The 20,204-nt window shown below is 33.4% G+C and overlaps 1 protein-coding gene across 6 annotated transcripts in view; it reads right to left on the reverse strand.

The window, feature by feature from the left end:
• Window positions 1-4,737: 4,737 nt before the first annotated feature.
• The window catches only part of PTBP2 (polypyrimidine tract binding protein 2), a 94,340-nt gene continuing 78,873 nt past the window's right edge, over window positions 4,738-20,204 (reverse strand). For 3 of the 6 annotated variants that reach the window (XM_064588771.1, XM_045897135.3, XM_064588772.1), the window contains 6 exons: window positions 16,113-16,267; window positions 14,618-14,651; window positions 14,108-14,200; window positions 7,752-7,968; window positions 7,576-7,653; window positions 4,738-7,423 (listed from right to left, as the gene is read on the reverse strand). In XM_064588771.1, the coding sequence (XP_064444841.1) occupies window positions 7,291-7,423; window positions 7,576-7,653; window positions 7,752-7,968; window positions 14,108-14,200; window positions 14,618-14,651; window positions 16,113-16,267 (710 nt within the window). In that variant the 3' untranslated portion in view covers window positions 4,738-7,290. The remainder of the gene's footprint in view (window positions 7,424-7,575; window positions 7,654-7,751; window positions 7,969-14,107; window positions 14,201-14,617; window positions 14,652-16,112; window positions 16,268-20,204) is intronic. The other 3 variants (XM_045897138.3, XM_045897137.3, XM_045897136.3) reach the window with 3 other exon arrangements.

The raw sequence follows: 20,204 nt of genomic DNA on the forward strand, positions 1-20,204 counted from the left end.
TACCAGGATCAGTAAATGGTGATACCCAACATCAAATTCTGTTTTCTGATGTCTAGTGTCCAATATTTTGGCATATACTGTCTTGTCATAATGTGAATTAGACTAGAAGCTCCTTGAAAGTAGACAGTTCTACTATAACATAGCATAAACATTTCCAGAAACTTCCCCATATGCAAAATCACAAAATAAAAACCACAGGGCTTAAAATGGGAAAAAAATGGGGTTGAGGCACAACTCAAAAACTTCATCAGGAACATAAAAGTAAAAACAGTAAAAAATGGCAGCACAGTTTTACATATGTTAAGTGGTTAAAAATATATATAAATACTGCTATAAATATGACTTCATCTTGAAAAAGATCTTAGGTCGCTTTTGTAGAAGTGCGTATAGGAAGTGGTGTTGGAGCTTGTTAGTTATTATTGTAAAGTGTTGGTTGAATTATCTCAAACTGGGCCAAAAGTTAACACCAGATGTGGATTAAGTGTGGCACCTAATACATGGGGAGAACTGAAGTAGCTAACAGATGTCTGAGGAGTATACATGAGCACATTTTATGTAAATTTCTACATATTTCTACACAGCTCGTTTAGCTGGGTACAGTTTTTCGCTTTTATCAATGTTTCCCATGATGAAATTGCACATAAGTCACGTAATGCTTAAATTCCAATACTTATCAAATATGTTGGAACAAATTTGCCTTTTCCAAGTGTTACAAAGCTGTACTGTGGTTCTATTTTTCCTTGTATTCCCTACAATGCACGTAGCAAGTGTCCAATAAATGCCTTTTTAATAAGAGGTCTAATATTTACAGAAAAAAAAAAACCTTCCATAAATGGAAGGTGAAAAATCCCCAAGCAAGAGAAAAGAAAAACTTTCAATGGAATGAAACTGTATTTCACATAAATCCCCCAGAGTGCACATTTGAGGTACATGTTATCTCCATTTTACAGGTGGGAACGTTAAGGCTTGTAAAGGTTTCACAGCTACTAGGTAGAATAAGGCTTGAATACAGTTTAGTCTAGCATCAATGCCTATGCTTTTTTCCAGAAAAAAAGAAAAAAAAAAACAGTATCTCACATAAAATTCCAAACTTAGGGAAGAGAGAACTATTGTAATGTTATTTCCCCCTGGAGCTCTTTCACTTACATCTTTAGAAAATATTATTCCTTTGAACATATATGCTTTACTTTCTTGGAATCATGAGTAAATGAATTGAAATCACCTTTTAGAAGTTTACAAGTCTCCCTAAAGGAGCTCTTTTACCACAATTCTTCGACAGATTCCCCTCCACTAGAATTAAACATAGCAATAAATACATGAATGCCTCAGGTTTCTGGAAGATTTTGTGATTTGAACCATCTGGAACTGTTACAATCCCAAAATTTTAAAAAGCAAAATAAAAGGAATTTAAGCTGAACCAGACAAAAACAGGGAAACATCTGAATATTATATACAACACACTATCATTTGTCAGTGGTTGGTTATGGTTATAAAAACCAAAGTCACAGGAGCAAGAAACTTAATCGCAAAGAAGAGGATGGATGAAAAATGAAGAAATAAACAGTGTAAATGACAGCTAAAGCAGCAAGGTTTAGGGACAGCAATAGAGTTGGTAAGCAGGAAAAATTCAAGACAGGACAGTGGAGAAAACTGCTAGTCACAAGAACATTAAGAACTATGCTAAGAATATGTAAGAGTCCCTAAAGGCATGCTATGGCAAAGTTAAATCTGTATCTACACAGCTCTAACTGTATCTGCAATATTACTCAGCGAAGCTTAGGTATTTCAACCATGAAACTGCTATCCAGTTGGAGTCGGGAAATGGACTGAAGAAGCATTCAGTGAATAGAAAAGCTGCCTCTTTACTAAAATGACCCAAGGGCATACTTTTATTATACTATGAGTCAGCACTTAGAAGAGTGTTAATTTCTAATCGTTTAAAATCAATTCACATGGAATTTCTTTCCCTGTCAAGCTAAATTTGATGTTTAGAAATAAAAAAAATATTGATTTCTATTAATAGCTATTTACCTATTAACTTGTACACTAAATTAGTTTTAATTTGATAACAGCAGGCCTGTATTTCCTGTAATTGGGAGAACACACTGGAGGACTGGACTGGGAACCCAAGGACCTGTATTCTAATTACAGGTCAGTCAATAGAAATATGTTGTAAACTATTCATTTGACTTCTTTAGAAGTTTGTATTTAAAACGAGGTTAGAAACTATAATACATATATAGGGTCTTTTTTAGTTCTACAGTTATTCTTTAATGTTATTAACAGTACTTAAATTACTAATAAAATTTTCGCATTAGAAAAAAAAATTTTGATTTTCATGAAACTGAAAAAAGTATATTCTGCTAGAATGCTTCTCCAACTTTAATGTCCAAATGGATCTCACCTGCCAATCTTGTCAAAATGTATTCAGCAGGTCAGAGACAGGGCCAGAGATTTGAGTTTCTAATAAGCTCCCAGGTGATACTAATTGCTGCTGATCTGGGGGCTGCATTTTTAGTAGCAAGCTTCTAGGATCTGAAGAAATTGTAATGCTGACAAGTGAGGCTAGCCCAGACGTTATTATAGAATAGTGACTATGATGAGGAATGCAAGGAAAATATACCAGGAGGTCTGATGATGAAATATATTTGGGATTTGTGTTAATATGGGAGGTTAAAAGTGCGTAAAGGAACAAGAAAAGTTGGTAAATGAAGTCGAATGATGGGGGTTATAATCTTCTATTGTATGTTTGAAATGTTTCATAATAAAAAGTAACATGCCTTCACTAAAAAATCCTATACAACACTAACACCAATTAAAGGGATGAAAACAACATGCCAAGCACCTTTCCACTGAAATGGTGGGGAGGGAGGGAAGTCACAAGGGTGGATTTTATGGGTAGCTAGAAAGGATATATTTGTATTTAAGAATCTTACACATAATTTCAGCTTTTAAGATACTGTCAACAGTTCCTTGCTAACTTTTTACATCTTTACATTAGGAGAAACTTACTACTCCAACAACTTATTCAATATTTATTTTTAAAAAACTGATTTAAAAACCTTAAATGTCATGAGATTTGATGAGGGGCGTATGGATGTCCAAATATCTCAATCTTAAAATATGTTTGTGTGTTGGGACAAAATATACCATCCAAACATCATGAATATTAGAGTATATGTGCAGAGAAAATTTAAGCTACAGAATACAGAACAAGAGCAACCGCTGAATTAAAACAACACTCAATTCAAATAATGATTACCTCCGGGGAAGGGATGGTGTAGCGATTAGATCAAGAAGTACAGAGGGATGTCAATTCAATCTGTAAGTTTTCTTTTAAGTCATATATTAAAATTATGCACAAAGTATGGAAAGTGTTACGTGTGAAAGAATCAAGTGCTAAGTGCATAGGTGTTCATTCGATTTTCTCTGTATTCTTCTGCATATCTGAACAATTCTTTTTGTCCTTAATGTGAATAATCTGACATTTCAGCATGTGTAATACTTTAATTTGCAAAACCTAAAGTAAAAAAAAAAACGTAAATGGAGTGTATTTTAGAATATCAAAAATCTTAATTTTATATTTTTTAATTAGTACACAAATTCTAATACTGTTGCTTAAAATTAAGATTTTCTAGAAACAGCTACAATAGAAACCTACGTACCCTCATTCTCCATCTTTTTGCTTTACTGGACTGACAAAAAAAAAAATTTAGACCATTAAAAAATACTTCCTTGTAGCAAAAAAAAGGCAGTAGGATAAGATTTATTGTGGATAAGTTTACTACAGGCTAATCTGGCAGTCCTAGAACTTTGACAGTGTTACATTTTCTCCTACATAGCAGTTTACCACACAGCATTTCTGCATTTATTCTGTTTGAGCTTCACAATAATTCTGTGAGGTGGGCAGAGCAGAATTTATTGCCTCCATTTTATAGATGAAGGCTACTGAGGCTTAGAAACATGACTTGTCCTTTGCCTAGAAACTATATGGTGATCCATATAGAACTACAGGAACAAAGTAAGTTTATTGTAATTTGATTAGAATCACCTTAAATCTTAAAATGCCTCAAAAGTCTGAGTTAATATATTCCTAATGTAATGAAGAGAATGATTTGTTACCCTTCCTGGTTAAGCCAAGGTATTCTTAGGGGCTTCCAAATGACATTTCTAATGTTATTTATGACATTTCTCATGTTAAATATAACATTCAATATAAATACATATGAATCCATTCCTTAAGTAGGTGCTTTGAAACCCATTTCCAAATAAATCTTAATGTCAAAAAAATAGGTTTTCTAGTGCAGCCATAAAAACAAACAACTAAGTATTCAAGGTAAGGCTTCTATTAACAAGCAGCTAAGTTGTAAGAACACTTCACTGTTCGCTAGTTCACTGTAAAAGACTGAGGCATATAGTGGTAATAATGATGATAATGCTGACAGTATTTTCACCTAGCACTTCAGCAACTTACATATGACAAGGACTGGGTTACGGTACCAAATTTTAAATATTCTACAATGTCCAAATTACTTCACTGACTTGGTGCTTTGGAAGGCAGGCTGTGTATCACAGTGTACTCTAAGAGACTGAAGAATCTGCCACTCCCTGGGCAGGAAGAACTTTGGTGTCTGGTTATCCTCCATCAGAGGTATTGTGAACTTTCCCCAGCTCAGCGACTGAAGCAATCCAGTTCCCATGCACATTTCAGGACCTTCCTTTCTTTTTCCGACCCAAAGCCAGCCACAAAGAATAACTTGAAAGGTGGCTAAGTACCTACTTTCAGGTGTTTCAACCACCACCCAATACTGAGAAAAAAGTTCACTTAGAACAAATTTTGTTCAATTCCTATTCACTAGCCATGGTATTGGTTTTTACATACTTTAGGCACATCTGCTGTTGCTTTGAGTGCTTCTCTAGTACAATCCCATTTTAAGAAGAAAAAATATGAGATCACCTATCTTCCAAAGAACCCCAATGTTGCTGACTCAAATGTAAGCAATTGTTTTATTTACTACATTCTTCTTTCTTGGAGGCAACTGAATTGTATTAATATGGCACATTTAAAGTTTTTGTTTTTTATTCTCCTAATGTATGAGTTTTGCATAATTCTTAGTTATTTCATAACAAAACAAACCTACAGAATATGTATTAACTCTAAAGTTACCTGACACCAATACATTTTTAAAAAGTGACCAAAAATATTATGAGTAACACAAATAGCACCTTAACTGAACTCTTAAAAAAAAAAAAGTTGTAACATCACAAATTACCCTTAAGTTTTAAAATACCTGAATGTATTATCTTCCCACCCATGGCAAAAACAGACCAAATGTTACTGTTTGTTTCTTCCCAATAACATCTAGTACTCTTTGTTAAAACTTCCAAGGTAATCTAAGATTAGTAGGAAATCTTTAGCAGACACAAAAGATGAAAGATGAAACTGCAGCAAGAGAGCATGGCAAATCCAAAAGATCTATTAGTGCATAAATCTACTAAAAAAAAAAAAAAACAACAACAAAAGAGATAGAAAGAATTAACAAGATACAATAAAAGTTATGTCTTTAAAGCAGTAGATTATAACAGGGTGGGAAATGTTTAATATGTGTCCTCCTGAAAAGCAGTTACTGTCTTTTAAATTAAGAAGAAAAAAAAAAAACAGCTGGTATATTTTCACAGCATCTAGATTTATTTATGGTATAAAGCCATAGAATTGTAATATTTATTATTACTCCTTTCCCACCCTGGCAGAGAATAAACATGAATTCAGAAGCACAGTGGAGTGAAAAACAAAGAGGAGGAGAGAGAAAAGGCAGCAGAGAAAGACAGAAAAGGTGAATACAGAGCTACAGAAGTGTTTATTGAGCATGCTACAGAGGTAAGCAGAGTACACACAAAAGGAAATTAAACAACCATCAAACCTCCCAACTTTGTTAGAAAATTAATTTTTAATTGTGCCACTTTCAAACTATACTGAATTTTACATTTCTAAAGATGTAAAAACTCAACTAATAGAAAATATACATGACCATTCTGTCTACATAGATAACAGAATCTATGAATCTTGAAACTAAGTACATCAATTTCAAAAAGTATTGGTCATTTAAACAGAATCAACAATTCAGATTGACAAGAACTGTTCAAATTAATTTGACCTGTAGATTCTGAGCCATGTTTTTATTAAAGTCAGATCTATTCCTAAATACAAAATATTTTGAAGATTTATTAAAACTGAATATTACAATGCAAGGTAAATTAAGACTAAAGGCACATAAACTTTGGTCCCACCTGGTTGTCAGTTTTAGAAAACTGCCACAAAATTAATCTTCCTGCAAATTTTCGCAGTACACTTTCTTTATCCTTGAAAAATACATGCACCAGTTCCTGAACTAGCTAGACCAGTCTGCACATGCTCAGAAATCCACAACCATATTCCAAATCTTAATTACAAACTAAGGATGGCAATATATATTTAAATGCACGTAAGTCATGTCAACTTCAAAAACATCTACGAAAAATATTCAGCCACAAACAAGACATTACTTAGTGCTGACATTTATATGATACGTCCCACAAGAGTGTGTACAAAAAGGTTAAGATTCCACAATGCTTTCCACATAGGGCTCAAACTTACAGAAATCACTTTGTTGTCTTAAGAAATTAATACTCTGCATCTTGTTAATTTTAACTAATGCCTACATTCATAACTGAATCTAGACCAGAATTGTGAGATACAAAAGGCCAATGTTTTTTTAAAGCAAGAAAGCCTAAGGTAGTAAAAACTAAAAAATGCTGCTTTAATTCTTTCAGTATCATGTATCTTATTTGATTAAATAGAAAGAAATGTGACAAGCCAATAATTCTAAATAAGTTCCAAGCAGGAGAAACAAAAACTTAACCTTTTTACACACCCCTGCCTAAACATATTGAATTCCCATATAACAATGTGCCCTAGACAACCAATTCCTTTTTCCTAGTAAATGCACAATAGCAACACTAGTTTTCCTTTTTAAGGCACGTATGTCAACTAAGTTGAAAAAGGAAAGTATAATTAAACTAAAATGATAAACATACAATAAAAATGGCCTCCCTATAGAACAGATGAAATACAGCAGTTAACAACTCTGCCTTTATGTATGCCATTTCATTTTATAACCAAGGAATGATAACAGCATGAAAAAAAAAAAGAAACAACAAAAAAAATCAAACTCTGGTCCCCACTTTTCTGAACAGTCAATAGGTGATGACACCAAACAATGTGATACACCCTCACTCTTCACCTCCCCCTTTTTAAATCGTTGACTTGGAGAAAGACACTCTCAGATGATGGTTTTCACCAAGGTTGTAATTATGAAGATCAATCAAGGCCTGGATAGCTTCTTCCACTGTTGCCATCTGAAGAAGAGCCATTTTGTGATCTCTTCTGAAACAAAATTATGAAATTAGATACTTCATAAAAATTAGGAAGGGCTTAAATACTTGAATTTTTACCCATAAACAAAAAGGATAAAAACTATGAAGACAACTCTTAACTTCTATGAAGTCACTAATTTAAAAACAAGAAAGCTTGCTTACTGAAAAAACTTAAATGCTTTCACAGTGCCCCCGGTGTTAGCAAACAGTGTTCGTAGATCCTCTTCTGCTACTGAAGGACTAGGAAAATTGGATGGAAAAAAAGGGTAAAGATTAATAATAAATTTTAGGTTTTATTCTTAAAATGTATAGCCTTAAACTCCAACTTTCATACTTACGGGATATTGGATAGGTGAAGGGTTGCAGAAGGAGGAAAAATGTTCTGAAAATTTTTGGATCCAGGTTTCTTAAAACGATGCAATGGGGAATTACCAAAATCCTTTGTTAGCCCTTGATCATCAAGTCCCTCTCGAGGTAGTTGTACAGTCTGATGTTTAGAAAGAGTAACACGAATAATTTTGCCATACATTTTCTGTCCATTAAGATGATTCATGGCTGTAAAAAGAAAAAATGCCTATTAAGAATATTAACAAGTCCAAGGCAAAAAGAATTCTTCTTTTAGAATAGCAGAAATAACTGAATTCTATGATTTTTAAATAAATCATAAGTTTACAACAGCCATTGGTGACAAGATTAAATTTAATTGCACTAGACAAGCATTCTGGCAAAAAAGCCAGTTTCTTTCATAGGATGAAAATCCTGATTATGAATCTCTTCCTTGCCAATCCTGCTAAGTCATACACTTAGTTGCAGCAAGAAACTAGTACTCATCTGTAACTTTTTCTCCCTTCTGCCCCACAACCTAACTGCCAAGTCCTAGAATACTCTTCTTCCTAATTATTCCTCAATTCATCTCTCCATTCTCCCCTTTTCACTGTCACAATATTTTGATCTGCATAACTCAGTCTCTTAATTTATCTTCCTGCTGGATTTTTTCTACTTTTCTCCAACCCATTCTATTACACATAGCACCTGGATGAACTCTGTAAATTGCAAATCTGATGTCATTACCTGCCTAAAATCTTAAGGTCAGACTAGGAAAGGTACAAGCCATATTAAGGAATGAAATCTCCCCAGCCTCTTTGAAAATATTTCTTGATGATGTACAATACCAACTACTTTGTTAGTGCTGATAATCAAGTGTAAGACAAGAACCATCCTACCCCTCATGTAAGTTACGGTTTTTTAGTACCGTACTTCCTTGCACTTTAAGCTCCAGCTATACAAAACCTATCCCCTTGACATGCTAGTTCTTCTTACCTTTAGCCCTGTGTGCATGCTGTTCTATCTGTAACAATTTCCCAACTCATTCATTATTCCTCCTAGCCTTTCTCATCATCGTTCTTCTCTGGAAAGGCTCAGATCCTCATTAAATATTCATCCTTTACTTCTTTTTAAATTCATCACAATTTATTTTAATTATCTAAATCCTCCTTCCGACTGCAAAGTACATGAAGGTAGGAACCACTGTCTCTATCCCAGCACAAAGCACAGTGCTTAAACACAGAACATTATTTCTTGAGGTAGCAGTTATTTTTAAGCTAAATGAGCCGATCTGAGATTACAGAAGAGTTCTCTACTTTTTTTTTTTTTTTTAAAGATTTTTATTTATTTAACAGAGAGAGAGAGAGAGCACAAGCAGGCAGAGCGGCAGACAGTGGGAGAGGGAGAAGCAGGCTCTCCTGCTGAGCAGGGAGCCAGATGCGGGGCTCGATCCCGGACCCTGGGATCATGACCTGCGCCGAAGGCAGCCGCTTAACCGACTGAGCCACCCAGGCGCCCCTCTATGTTTTGTTTTACTCACTAGTCACAACTTAAGACCATTTCATAAGTCATATATACTTTAAACTGAAGGTCTGATTTGACTACTTAAATCAAAGTATTAGAGTATTAACAGCAGAGACATAGAGGCAATATGGAAGAGCAGGGAAACAAGAACAAAATCCTTACTCTCAAAATGTTTTTAATTTGATTAGTATACTGCAGTACACAGTCTGACATCAGAGATGCACAATTTACTAATTCCGTGCATCTTGTTATACGTACTTGTATAGAATATAAACCAGTTAAATATAAAAGAGGTCTGAAAAAGAAAATGCTATGGAAGTGTTAAGGTACCATTCAGAAAAGAAGCAAAACTATGTTTTTTCACTTAAAGCTTCCTTAATCTTTAAAAACAAGTTTACTCTTCCCGACTGTTTTTACTGTAGTGTTACGTATTTGTAATGTTTTTTTCTTAGATTTTCAATGGAGACTAACAAAAAAATCATCTTAGTCCTGAATTCTTACTAGTTCCACTGCATTTCACATGTACTTCTAAATTTTCACTTATAAAATCAATTCAATTATTCAGAGACAGTACATACACCTTTATAATAAAACTTACTTGAATTACAAAACATTTTTAAAGTTCTATCATTCTATTGCTTATGATAAAGTACTACTAGCTCATACAAATGTGTTATAAGGAAGGAATGTGGGGAATAAAGTGGTATAAAGAAGCAGATGAAGGCTGTTATAAAGAAAACTACCTTAGTTCAGTTTTGAAAAGTTATGAGAAGACTGCACAAACAGCTGAGTTTTGATATACCGAAGGGCGGAAATAAGAAAACAATAAAAAGTCCTAGGCACAGTAGCTATACCAAGAGGAGATGGATGATAGAGAAATGGGATTAAAATAAAGCAAAATAATCAAAGAGCTAACTCTGGAAGTAGTCAGGTAATGAGAGTTCTAGTTCTAGTCAGCTGACTTGACAAAAGAATCTGAAGTAATCTCAAGAGGATGAGGGGTCTTCATGGTTTTTAAGTATTTAAAAAAAAAGCTTGTCAAAAACTGAGGCACACAATGATTAAACAAAAAGAGATTGTTTGAATTACTAATTTAAGATGAATCAAGTTTAAGTAACAGGACTCTATCTTGAAATCAGTTATAAGAAACATGGTGTAAATAGGCAAAGCAATCAATGATGGAAAAGGCCAATGCTGCACAGTGGAAATGGCACTTTTGGTTACATATAATTTTTTACTTTTTCCTTCATCTCTGTAGAAGATACTGAGTAACAGAAAGTCAAAAGATGGTAAAAAAAAAAATTATAGATTTTTATACAGGAGGAGTTTATAAAATGTGAAACTGGAGCTATCAACAATTATCCCCTTTATAATTCAAAGTATTATTTGTGTTGCCTCTCATTTTTTAAAAAGTGAATCTCAACATCCATTTGTCTATTTTATTATTTGTTCAAAGACCCAGCTTCTAGCTTTGTTTTTTTTCTCTCAACTGTCTTCTATACCAATGATTTCTAGTCTTTACTATTATCAGCTCCTTTCCTTGGGTTTATACCAACATTCATAAAGTTAACCTCCTGTCAAAACACCACTTTCACTGTATTACACATATCTACTTCGTATAGTACTTTCATTATCATTTTAGTTTTAAGTAATCTAAATTATTAAAGTAACTTGCTTGGTCCATGAGAGATTGGAAAATTCTAAATATATCTTTTTGTTATTAACTCTAAATTGTGCAACAGTCAGAGAATAGGGTCTATAGGATACTTACTCTTAATTTTATTGAAGCCTGCTTTCATAAATGTTCCCACATGTACTTAAACAGTGTGTTAAATGCGTAATTCTATACATCTATACATAATTCATCACAATTTAATTATCTAAATCCTCCTTCTGACTGCAAAGTACATGAAGGTAGGAACCACTGTCTCTATGTATAGATGTGTATAATTCTGTTAAGGTAATTGTGTCATACCATTTGTATCTTTGTTGATATTCTTTTTGTCTGCCTGACATAATTCAGAAAGGTGTGTTGAAATCTCTCCCTATAAGAGAAGATTTCCTCAAGTCTCCCTTTAGTTTTATTAATTTATGATTTACATATTTTGAGGCTATTTCATTAGGGGTACACACACATAAAACTTTTATCTTCCTGGTGATTTATCTTTTTTATATCCCTTTTACTTTCAACCTTTCCACATCCTTGTGCTTTATATGTTCTCTTATAACGAACTTAAAAACTCAAATCTAATCAACTGTCTTTTCACTGATGCATTTACTCCTTTACATTTGTTGTTGTTATTCCTGGTGCATAGGGACTTAGATTCTATCATAATTTTTAAATTTATTGTTTCCCCATTATACTCCATTACCATTTGCTATTTCCCTCCTTGGGGGGGCAGAGGGAGAGATCTCTTGAAATCTCTTGTGAGACCAGCAAGACCTCAAAGTGTGACTGACAGTTCTTCATTATTCATGGTAGTTCCACTGTGAAAGCCAATTTATATACACATACTTAAAAACTACTCAAGTATCCTAACAGTTATAGGATTTCCATTCATTTTACAGAACACTTTGATAGATGTAATTTAGTAGATAAAGGTCTGTCACGAAGAACTAAGTTAGTTTACTTTTGAGATGGGAGTTATATAATAAAAAAAAAGTTTAATATGAAGGAACTACTACTTCGGTATTTTGTTAAAATTCTGTTAAAGTTCATTTAAGGATAACATACACAAATTAGGCATGGTAGAATGTTTATTAAAAAAAATCTTCATGTTTGCAAATTTTAAAACTGTGGTCTCAAATGATAACATGGCCTCTAAGGCTTGCAACCATCTCCTTCACATTTAAACACTACTATCTCTTAATTCTCTGTATTTCCCCCATACTACTTCCTAAGCATAAAAAAAAAAAAAATCTACCTATATCATGAAGCAATGAGTATTTCCAAATAGAGTCCTATGAAAACCAAAAGGAGAACAGTACCCAGAAATAAAGCATATTAAATTTTAAAAATTCTGATTTTTTTCAATATTAAAGGCATTAATGGTGTGAGTACATATTTTTATGGTCATCTACTTCAAAAAAGCAAAATCTAGCAATGAGAAATCATTTACTATTAAATACAGTTTAAAAACTATAAATCATGTCAAAGCTTTATTAAAAAGATCTTACAAAAAGCAGGAGTAAAAGATTTACAAATGTTAAGTACTGTTATGCACCGAACTGTTTTCTCCCAAAAGTCATAAATTAAAGCTCTAATCCTATAATATGACCATTCAGAGACAGGGACTTTTAAGGAGATAATGAAGGTTAAATGAGGTCATAAGGATGAGGCCCTCATCCAATTAGATTAGTGTCCTTGTTAAGAGGAAGAGAAACTTAGAGAGCTCAGAGGAAAGTCCATGTGAGGACACATGGAGAAGTTAGCCATCTGCAAGCCAGGAAGAAAAAGACCTTATCAGAAAGTGAATCTGCTGACACCTGAGAAAATAAATTTCTGTTGTTTAAGCCACTCAGTGGTATTTTGTTTTAACAGCCCAAGTAAACTAATGCAACTACAGTAAAAATTAAAATGTCACTTATTTAAAATAGTCCTTATATAAAAAATATCCAGAAGAGTTTGGTTGAATTCTACCTCAGGAACTTCTCAACTATGATGCCTGTATATCCTCTATATGAAGGGTAATGCCATCCACAGCTCACACAGTGATGAGAAAAAAATGAAACATTTGAGAAAGCTTTAATGCTTTGTAAAATGCTACTTACAATGTACATAAAAAAAAATGGCCATGACTACCCCTACCCAAGCACAGAAGTATACACAGCAGAAGAAAACATTTACGAGGCATCTAGGACATGATTAGCACTTTTATAAATCTTTCATTGAAGATGTCTGCCGCTCTGCCTGCTTGTGCTCTCTCTCTCTCTCTCTGTTAAATAGATAAAATAAAAATCTTAAAAAAGTGGAGAGCCTGATGTATAGTTTTATATGTTGTCTGGGCTACCATGATAGCTGGTAAGAAACAATGAAATTCACACTTACTTCTATCTGCTACCAAAGGCCAAATAATATCACATTGTTCAAGTTTATGAGTTTTACTGGGTGTTAATAGCAAAAATCACAGCCCTTACCTCAAAAATAACAAACTTCAAAATTAACAATGTGAAAACCAATGTGAGGCATCATCATCCCTGAATCTCAATAAACAGAATTATAAGCTAAGAACATGATGGTATTTACAGTCTTACCACATTGTGAATATGCAGTTGTATTCCAGATTTATGTGATCTGACATTGTATATAAAGTCACATGATACATTAATTAAAATACTTACCTAAGTAAGAATATATGTGTAATCAAGTACATTTTAAGATTCCAAAAGGGATTAACAATGGTGTATGTGGCACAAGTTTTTCATTTTGTAAAAACCTGGTATCTCTAAAATACATTTTCCATGTGACTCTTTCCATTACTAAGTTTAGACAAATACTTAGAATAATTAAAATTAGGATTCCTTAGACTATATGAACGGTTAACTTCTATTATAGAGAGTAACCAGGAAAGAAAAACACTAAAGATCTTTAATATAAACGCTATCATTATTATGTGAAACTGGAGCCCAAACCGTTTTCCATTAGATTGTACTTGAGGACTGGTAAGAGGACAGCAGAATATGCAAACATGTTCATCATGTATAAATACATTAAAACATGAAAATTAACATGACATTTTGAGCCTGGCTATGAAAAAAAATGTTTTCTTACTGCCACAAGGGGGTTTGTTTTTATTAACAGATTCAGATTTAAAGATGTACAGCTAACACACAAGTTTAATCTTACCAAGTTGTGATTGGTTTCCATCAGCCATCTGTATCAGAGCACTGTCTTTCTTGTTATACAAAATCTTCACACGCTGCACATCTCCATAAACACCTTTTTTGGAGCCACAGAGAGGTAATCCAAAAATGGAATTAATTTTACATGCAAGTCAGCTGAAGATTATCTTTCTGACATATTAATGAAACATTCAGACATCAACATGATCACTCATTCAAACTCATCATTCTCACAAATGAATAAAGAAGATCAAGATTTTGAACAGTGAATTTTGAAAAGAATAATTTCTGATAAACCCTCAAAGCTATGTGAATGATATTAAATTAAAGACCATGCAAAATAAATCAGCATGCATTAAAACAAATTTTGTGTCTATGGAGAGTTTTAAATAGCAAAGAAAAATAGCAAAAGATTTACTATTCAACTTTAAGCCAAAGTGCTAGCTACAAATAAGAATTAAGGTGAAACAAAAATCAAATCAATAATAAAAGTATAGTGCTAACAATAACATACCGAAGAGGGTAAACAGACTTTGGGGCGTAACCATCTTTAGAAGGAGAGAAGAGCAAGCAGCGTAAGACAAGAAGAGAGAAGAGTCGAGGAAGAGCGGAGATGAACAGATCATCCATAACGAAGGGTGGTTCCCGCAGAATGGTGAGGTGGTCATGGATCATGGTTCAAGGCGGTTAATTGGGGCAAGTTGGTCCGAGGAACATTTGTTCAAGCACAGAAGCATGAACATAGGGAATGGAGACAGGGAATGAAGACAAGGACAAGGAAAATAAAGGATAAGACAGGGAAGGGAATGGGCATTTGGGAAAAGACAAGGAAAGGGAAGGTGAACACACAGGGGAAAAGGATGAAATGGGGAAGGGAAACAGCAATGCAGAAGAAAAAAATAAGGAATTGGGGAACAAAAAAAAAATAAAATATAGGTCAGTACATAGGAAATGCAGGAATTTGGTCAGAAAATGGTTGGTTTATGTACTGTACAAGAAAAACTGAGTAAAATGTAGTCATCCAAGACAAATATGGGTAAAGTACATCTATATCAAAGAGTAAATTACAGCATTTCATCTCAACATAGGGAAGGAAAGCATGCACAGGAATTTTAAACTTTGAACTTTAACTGCATAAGCATGGCTGGTTATGAAATGCAGGCAAAATTCTTAAAAGAAAAACAAAGGCACTCTGATTCAAACATTTTAGCATGCAGAACTGTGAATGACAATAGTATTAAATGATAAAATAAGCTTAATGTTCGTATTAACAGAGGCCAATTAAAAATGAAACAAATATTCAAATTAGACATTGTAAACTGATACATTGAGCTTCCCACATTTCATACCAGCTTTCATAGCAATCAAAATAAAATATACCAGACATAAAATGTACAACTAAAGAAAATAACTCAGCAATAAATTTTATTTAACAAGGGGGGGAGGGGATAAAGTTGAAAAATATTTTTAGAAGACAATGACTAATAACTGCAAAGAAAAAATTACTAAGAAAGACTGGAAGAGTGCCTCGTCAAGATCTTTGGAAGAACCTTCAAAGAAAAATGTATTAGAGTAGTTCACATAAAATAAGATTTAAAAAAATGCAATGACACATAAGCATGAAATGAACAAGCAAATAATTAGAAAAGGCAAAGAACAAAATTGTTTTACAATTAAATCTGCAAATTAGATCACATTTGCCTTTGAGAACAACAAAAAGAAAAAGCCATACTTTAGTACTTCACCATATTTTTCTTAGGAAAAATAGGTAGTTAGGTTAAAAATAATAATAATAATAATAATTATATATATAAAGAGATATGACTGTCTAAGGAAATTATTACCTAAACAAGTACATAGATTTTATTCAGAAGTAGAAACATACAGAAAATACTTTGACTAATGAATGTACATAAAAAGAAAGGCAAGTGCAAAATGAAATAAACATGAGAAACTTTCACAAATGAAATGGAGTTAAAGAATAAACATCAGAAAATTATTTTACTAACCTCTTCATTTAAATTGCTAACCAACAGGACTGTATTGCCACCAGCTGAGACTCCAGGCATACCCACTCGGCCAGCAGCAGCTGCAGCAGCTGCTGCAGCAGCATTTGGAATAGCCAAAGGACTCAGAGCTCCTGGAACAGCTGCAACAGGAAGCCCTAATTTTAAAATAAAGCATATTTTACGAAACACACACAAGTCGTTTACAAAAACCAATTTAAGCACGATGGCTGCATGGCTTAGGGCTGACCATTCCAAATGGTTCCTGAAAGTCAATTTTTATAACATTTAGAAAAATGTTTTGCTGATAATGTAGTAATTAGAGAAAATTAACTGGTTTCAATGAAATCATTAAATATTAGGGCTAAGGTACATACCTGTAGTATGCTAAAAAATTAAATACATAACATTCCATTTCCTATGGAAAAGCAAACAAAGCATAAAGAATATGATATTTCTAAGTCAGAAACTTGAAAAATTCACTTCCATGGTTTATAGCAAGAAGGCACATCTAAAATAAATATCTTCAACAATAACTCAACACATTGTTATACAAGTGCTTCTTCATAAACGCATACTTGAAATCAGACAATTACAGTTTATGAAACAAATATAGTAAGTTCTTCAGTTCTTGGAGACATATCACCTGGAACACATCATTATTTAATTATAATTAATTCATTCAAATGACCTAAAGAAAATCTTACCAAAGTTTATTTGCCTTAATTTCACACTCAAGTAGTCATAATGAACACAACAAATTTCTCAAAGACAACATTTCCCCAGTAGAAAGACTGAGAAAATGTCACTGTTAACACGCAAGCTTTCTCTTTCAGTCTTTTCCCACCTTTTGCCTACCAGTTTTAACATTTCCTTATTTCAATTGTTCTCTTTTCCAGTCTTACTATTGTTCTATCATCTTTAAGATATGCCAGTCATTTATTCTAGAGAGAATTTTGTCTCACCATCTTATTCAAGAATAAACTCAAAATCCTTCCCTCCCTTCAATTCTTCCATTCTAGTTTATATCTCAATAAATACTAGTTCACTAATTAATTATATTTTTCTCCTTCCCATGAAAAAGGAAACATCCAACCTACATGAAGTTAATGCATGACATACCTGGATAGAAATGGCCCTTAGTACTGTTGTCCCGTTAAGTTCATATTCTATTTCTTCTTTTCTCTTTCCACCAGCCTTCTTGTGTATGTCATAAGGATGTGATGTTGCCTTTGGTTTCAGATCTCTTAATATTTTAGCCAAGTTTTTTTTTAATCTTTTTACTTTATAGAAACTGATTTCATTGACAGTCTGAAGGGTTAAGAGTCACAATTCTTAATATCTGCAGTTTGACTTACAAATTTTTTTTTTTTTTTTAAGATTTTATTTTTTTGACAGAGAGAGAGACAGCAAGAGGGAACACAAGCAAAGGGGAGTGGGAGAGGGAGAAGCAGGCTTCCTGCCCAGCAGGGAGCCCTAAGCGGGGGCTCAATCCCAGGACCCTGGGATTATGACCTGAGCCGAAGGCAGATGCTTAACGACTGAGCCACCCAGGCGCCCCTCCCTCCAATTTCTTTTTCTCTCTTCTCTCTGAGCAGTTCAATAGTGGAATAATATTTTTTTTCAATCTTTTTGTGGATGAGCTTTAGTGCTTTTGGCCCACTTTTCCAGATTCCCCCTTCTTCTTACTTCTCCATTTTCTTTTTTATATTTTAACTCTTTGTTATGGAAAATATCCAACATTAAAAAAAAAGAGACTAGAATAACAAACCCCACACACCCATCACACTGGTTTAAAAAGTATTAACTCATGGCACTCATGGCCAATCTTGTTCCATCCGCTCATCCATTTTATGTATTATTTATTTTTCATCCTTTTTTATTTTAAAAGTAAAACCCAGAAACAAGTATCTAATTTTAAAATAAAAACTTCTCATGTCTTTAGTAGTCTTTGATGCCTTTTTGGATCCACTACTGTGGTGGACCTTTGCAACCAACTATTCTACAGCATTTCAAACTTCCCCATATTAAATACTGTAGCTCTCATTATACTTTATAGGTTGTTTCCATTAAATATTCAATGGATAGCTTAATTTGCTGCCAATGAAAATGACCTCTCCCCCTCCTCCTTTAATTATCATTCCTTGAAAGTATTTTTCAGATAGTTGTGGCTCAGTGTACATAGCATTCAACTAAAGTTGATAACACAATTATTCAATAATTGGTGGCAGAAACTCCAGATGTAGGCATTACATTGTCAAATCATTCCCTTGTTTCCCTGCCTTTAATTTGCTACTCTTCAGTGGAAAAAGTAACTTAAAATTCTGTTAAGTTTCTTGGTCTTAATGGGTTCCAGTCAGTGGCCCAAAACAAACACCAACAACAATACATGGCATGCAGAAGAAAAAAGTTCAGTAACAATCCTCAAATTCCTTCAAAAGATTTTTTTTAAATCCATTAAAGAAAGACATTTGAGCAGCTTTTGTCCACAATAAAAAATTAAATCAGTTTAATTTCTGGTTTCATTTCCAATTCTACTAGACAAACAATTTTCAGGGCCCACTAAACCAAAATAATTTAACTGTACAACTAATTATAATTAGATACCAAAATTAATCTAAACAATTTCTTAAATCCCTGGCATTTCCCTGTCCATCTCTTGACTCTTACCGTCATCTTCTGTTTATTAAAATACTCCTATTTGATAGAATTGTCTTGAACTTTGTATCCCCACACTGAAAAAGTTCTCAATCTTCTTGGTCTCAGGACCCCTTTACAGTAAACTCAGAAATTACTGAGGACCACAAAGACCTTTTGTTTATTTGGATTATATCAACTGATATTCAACATATCAGAAATAAAAAACAAGAACTGTTTTAAAAAGAACAAGAACACATGATCCCCTATTCTATTAGCCTTCAGAGTAATGTATGCTAGGTGAGAGTAAGAGTCAAAAGACAATATTTTAGTATTGTCATGAATATAGTTTTGACTTTGTTAGAGTCCAAGAGATCTCTAGGTATTTTGTGAACCACTGCCATTATACTTGGTATGATATTTTGTACATATGAGGTTAAGAAATACTAAGGAATTAAAAAAATACATTTACTCATTTCAAAGAAAATGCTGTAAGAGAGTATGGGTATAGACGAACCATGAGAGACGATGGACTCTGAAAAACAAACTGAGGGTTCTAGAGGGGAGGGGGGTGGGGGGATGGGTTGGCCTGGTGGTGGGTATTGAGGAGGGCACATTCTGCATGGAGCACTGGGTGTTATGCACAAACAATGAATCATGGAACACTTCATCTAAAACTAATGATGTAATGTATGGGGATTAACATAAGAATAAAAAAAATAAATAAAAGAAAAAATAAATAAATAAATAAAAAGAAAAAAGAATGTTAGACATGCAGATAGATTACACACTACTGACACTTCCAGAATTAAGTTCTAAGTCATCTATTACTCATATTTCCCTGTTGACATTTTAAGGAAAATTATTAATTCATGAAATATAAACTACCAATCTACCTAAATTTGATATATCAATCTAAACACAACAGTCTAAGCTTAATACTTCATTTTTGCAGAAAAGCTTCTTCTGAAATACACCTCTACAATGTCAATATACAATTCAACAATCTCATGAAAACTTCACCAAAATATTCAAAGGTGATAGAAAATTTGTTCTAAGAAACTTTAAATATTCAAGACAACTGTTTTTGAAATACATTTCTTGTTGAAATCTGGGTTTTACAATGAAGGTAGGTAACTTGGTGGCACAAAATTATTTAAAACATCAAGACTTACGGAAAAATGATCACTGAGAATTAAAAGAAAACTGAAATTAATTTAAAATAGTAAGGGGAAAATTAAAAGTCCAGGCTGGAGTCTTAGTGTGACAGATTTGCAAGACTTTTTTTTTTTTAATGCCAGGAAATGTCACCTTTTATTAACACTGCACTTTAAGTAACAATAAGACTGCAAATTTTCTAGTGAGAAAATGGGCTCAAAGGAGATGCAATTTACCTCCTTCTAGTATGGAGGTAATGGGAAGCTTAGCAAAAAGTGGAATGTAAGCTGTGAGATCCCC

This window comes from Mirounga angustirostris, unplaced genomic scaffold (genome assembly GCF_029215605.1).
Source record: "Mirounga angustirostris isolate CCGP_5_RB_7025 unplaced genomic scaffold, mMirAng1.0.hap1 SCAF_4, whole genome shotgun sequence".
Lineage (NCBI taxonomy): Eukaryota > Metazoa > Chordata > Mammalia > Carnivora > Phocidae > Mirounga > Mirounga angustirostris.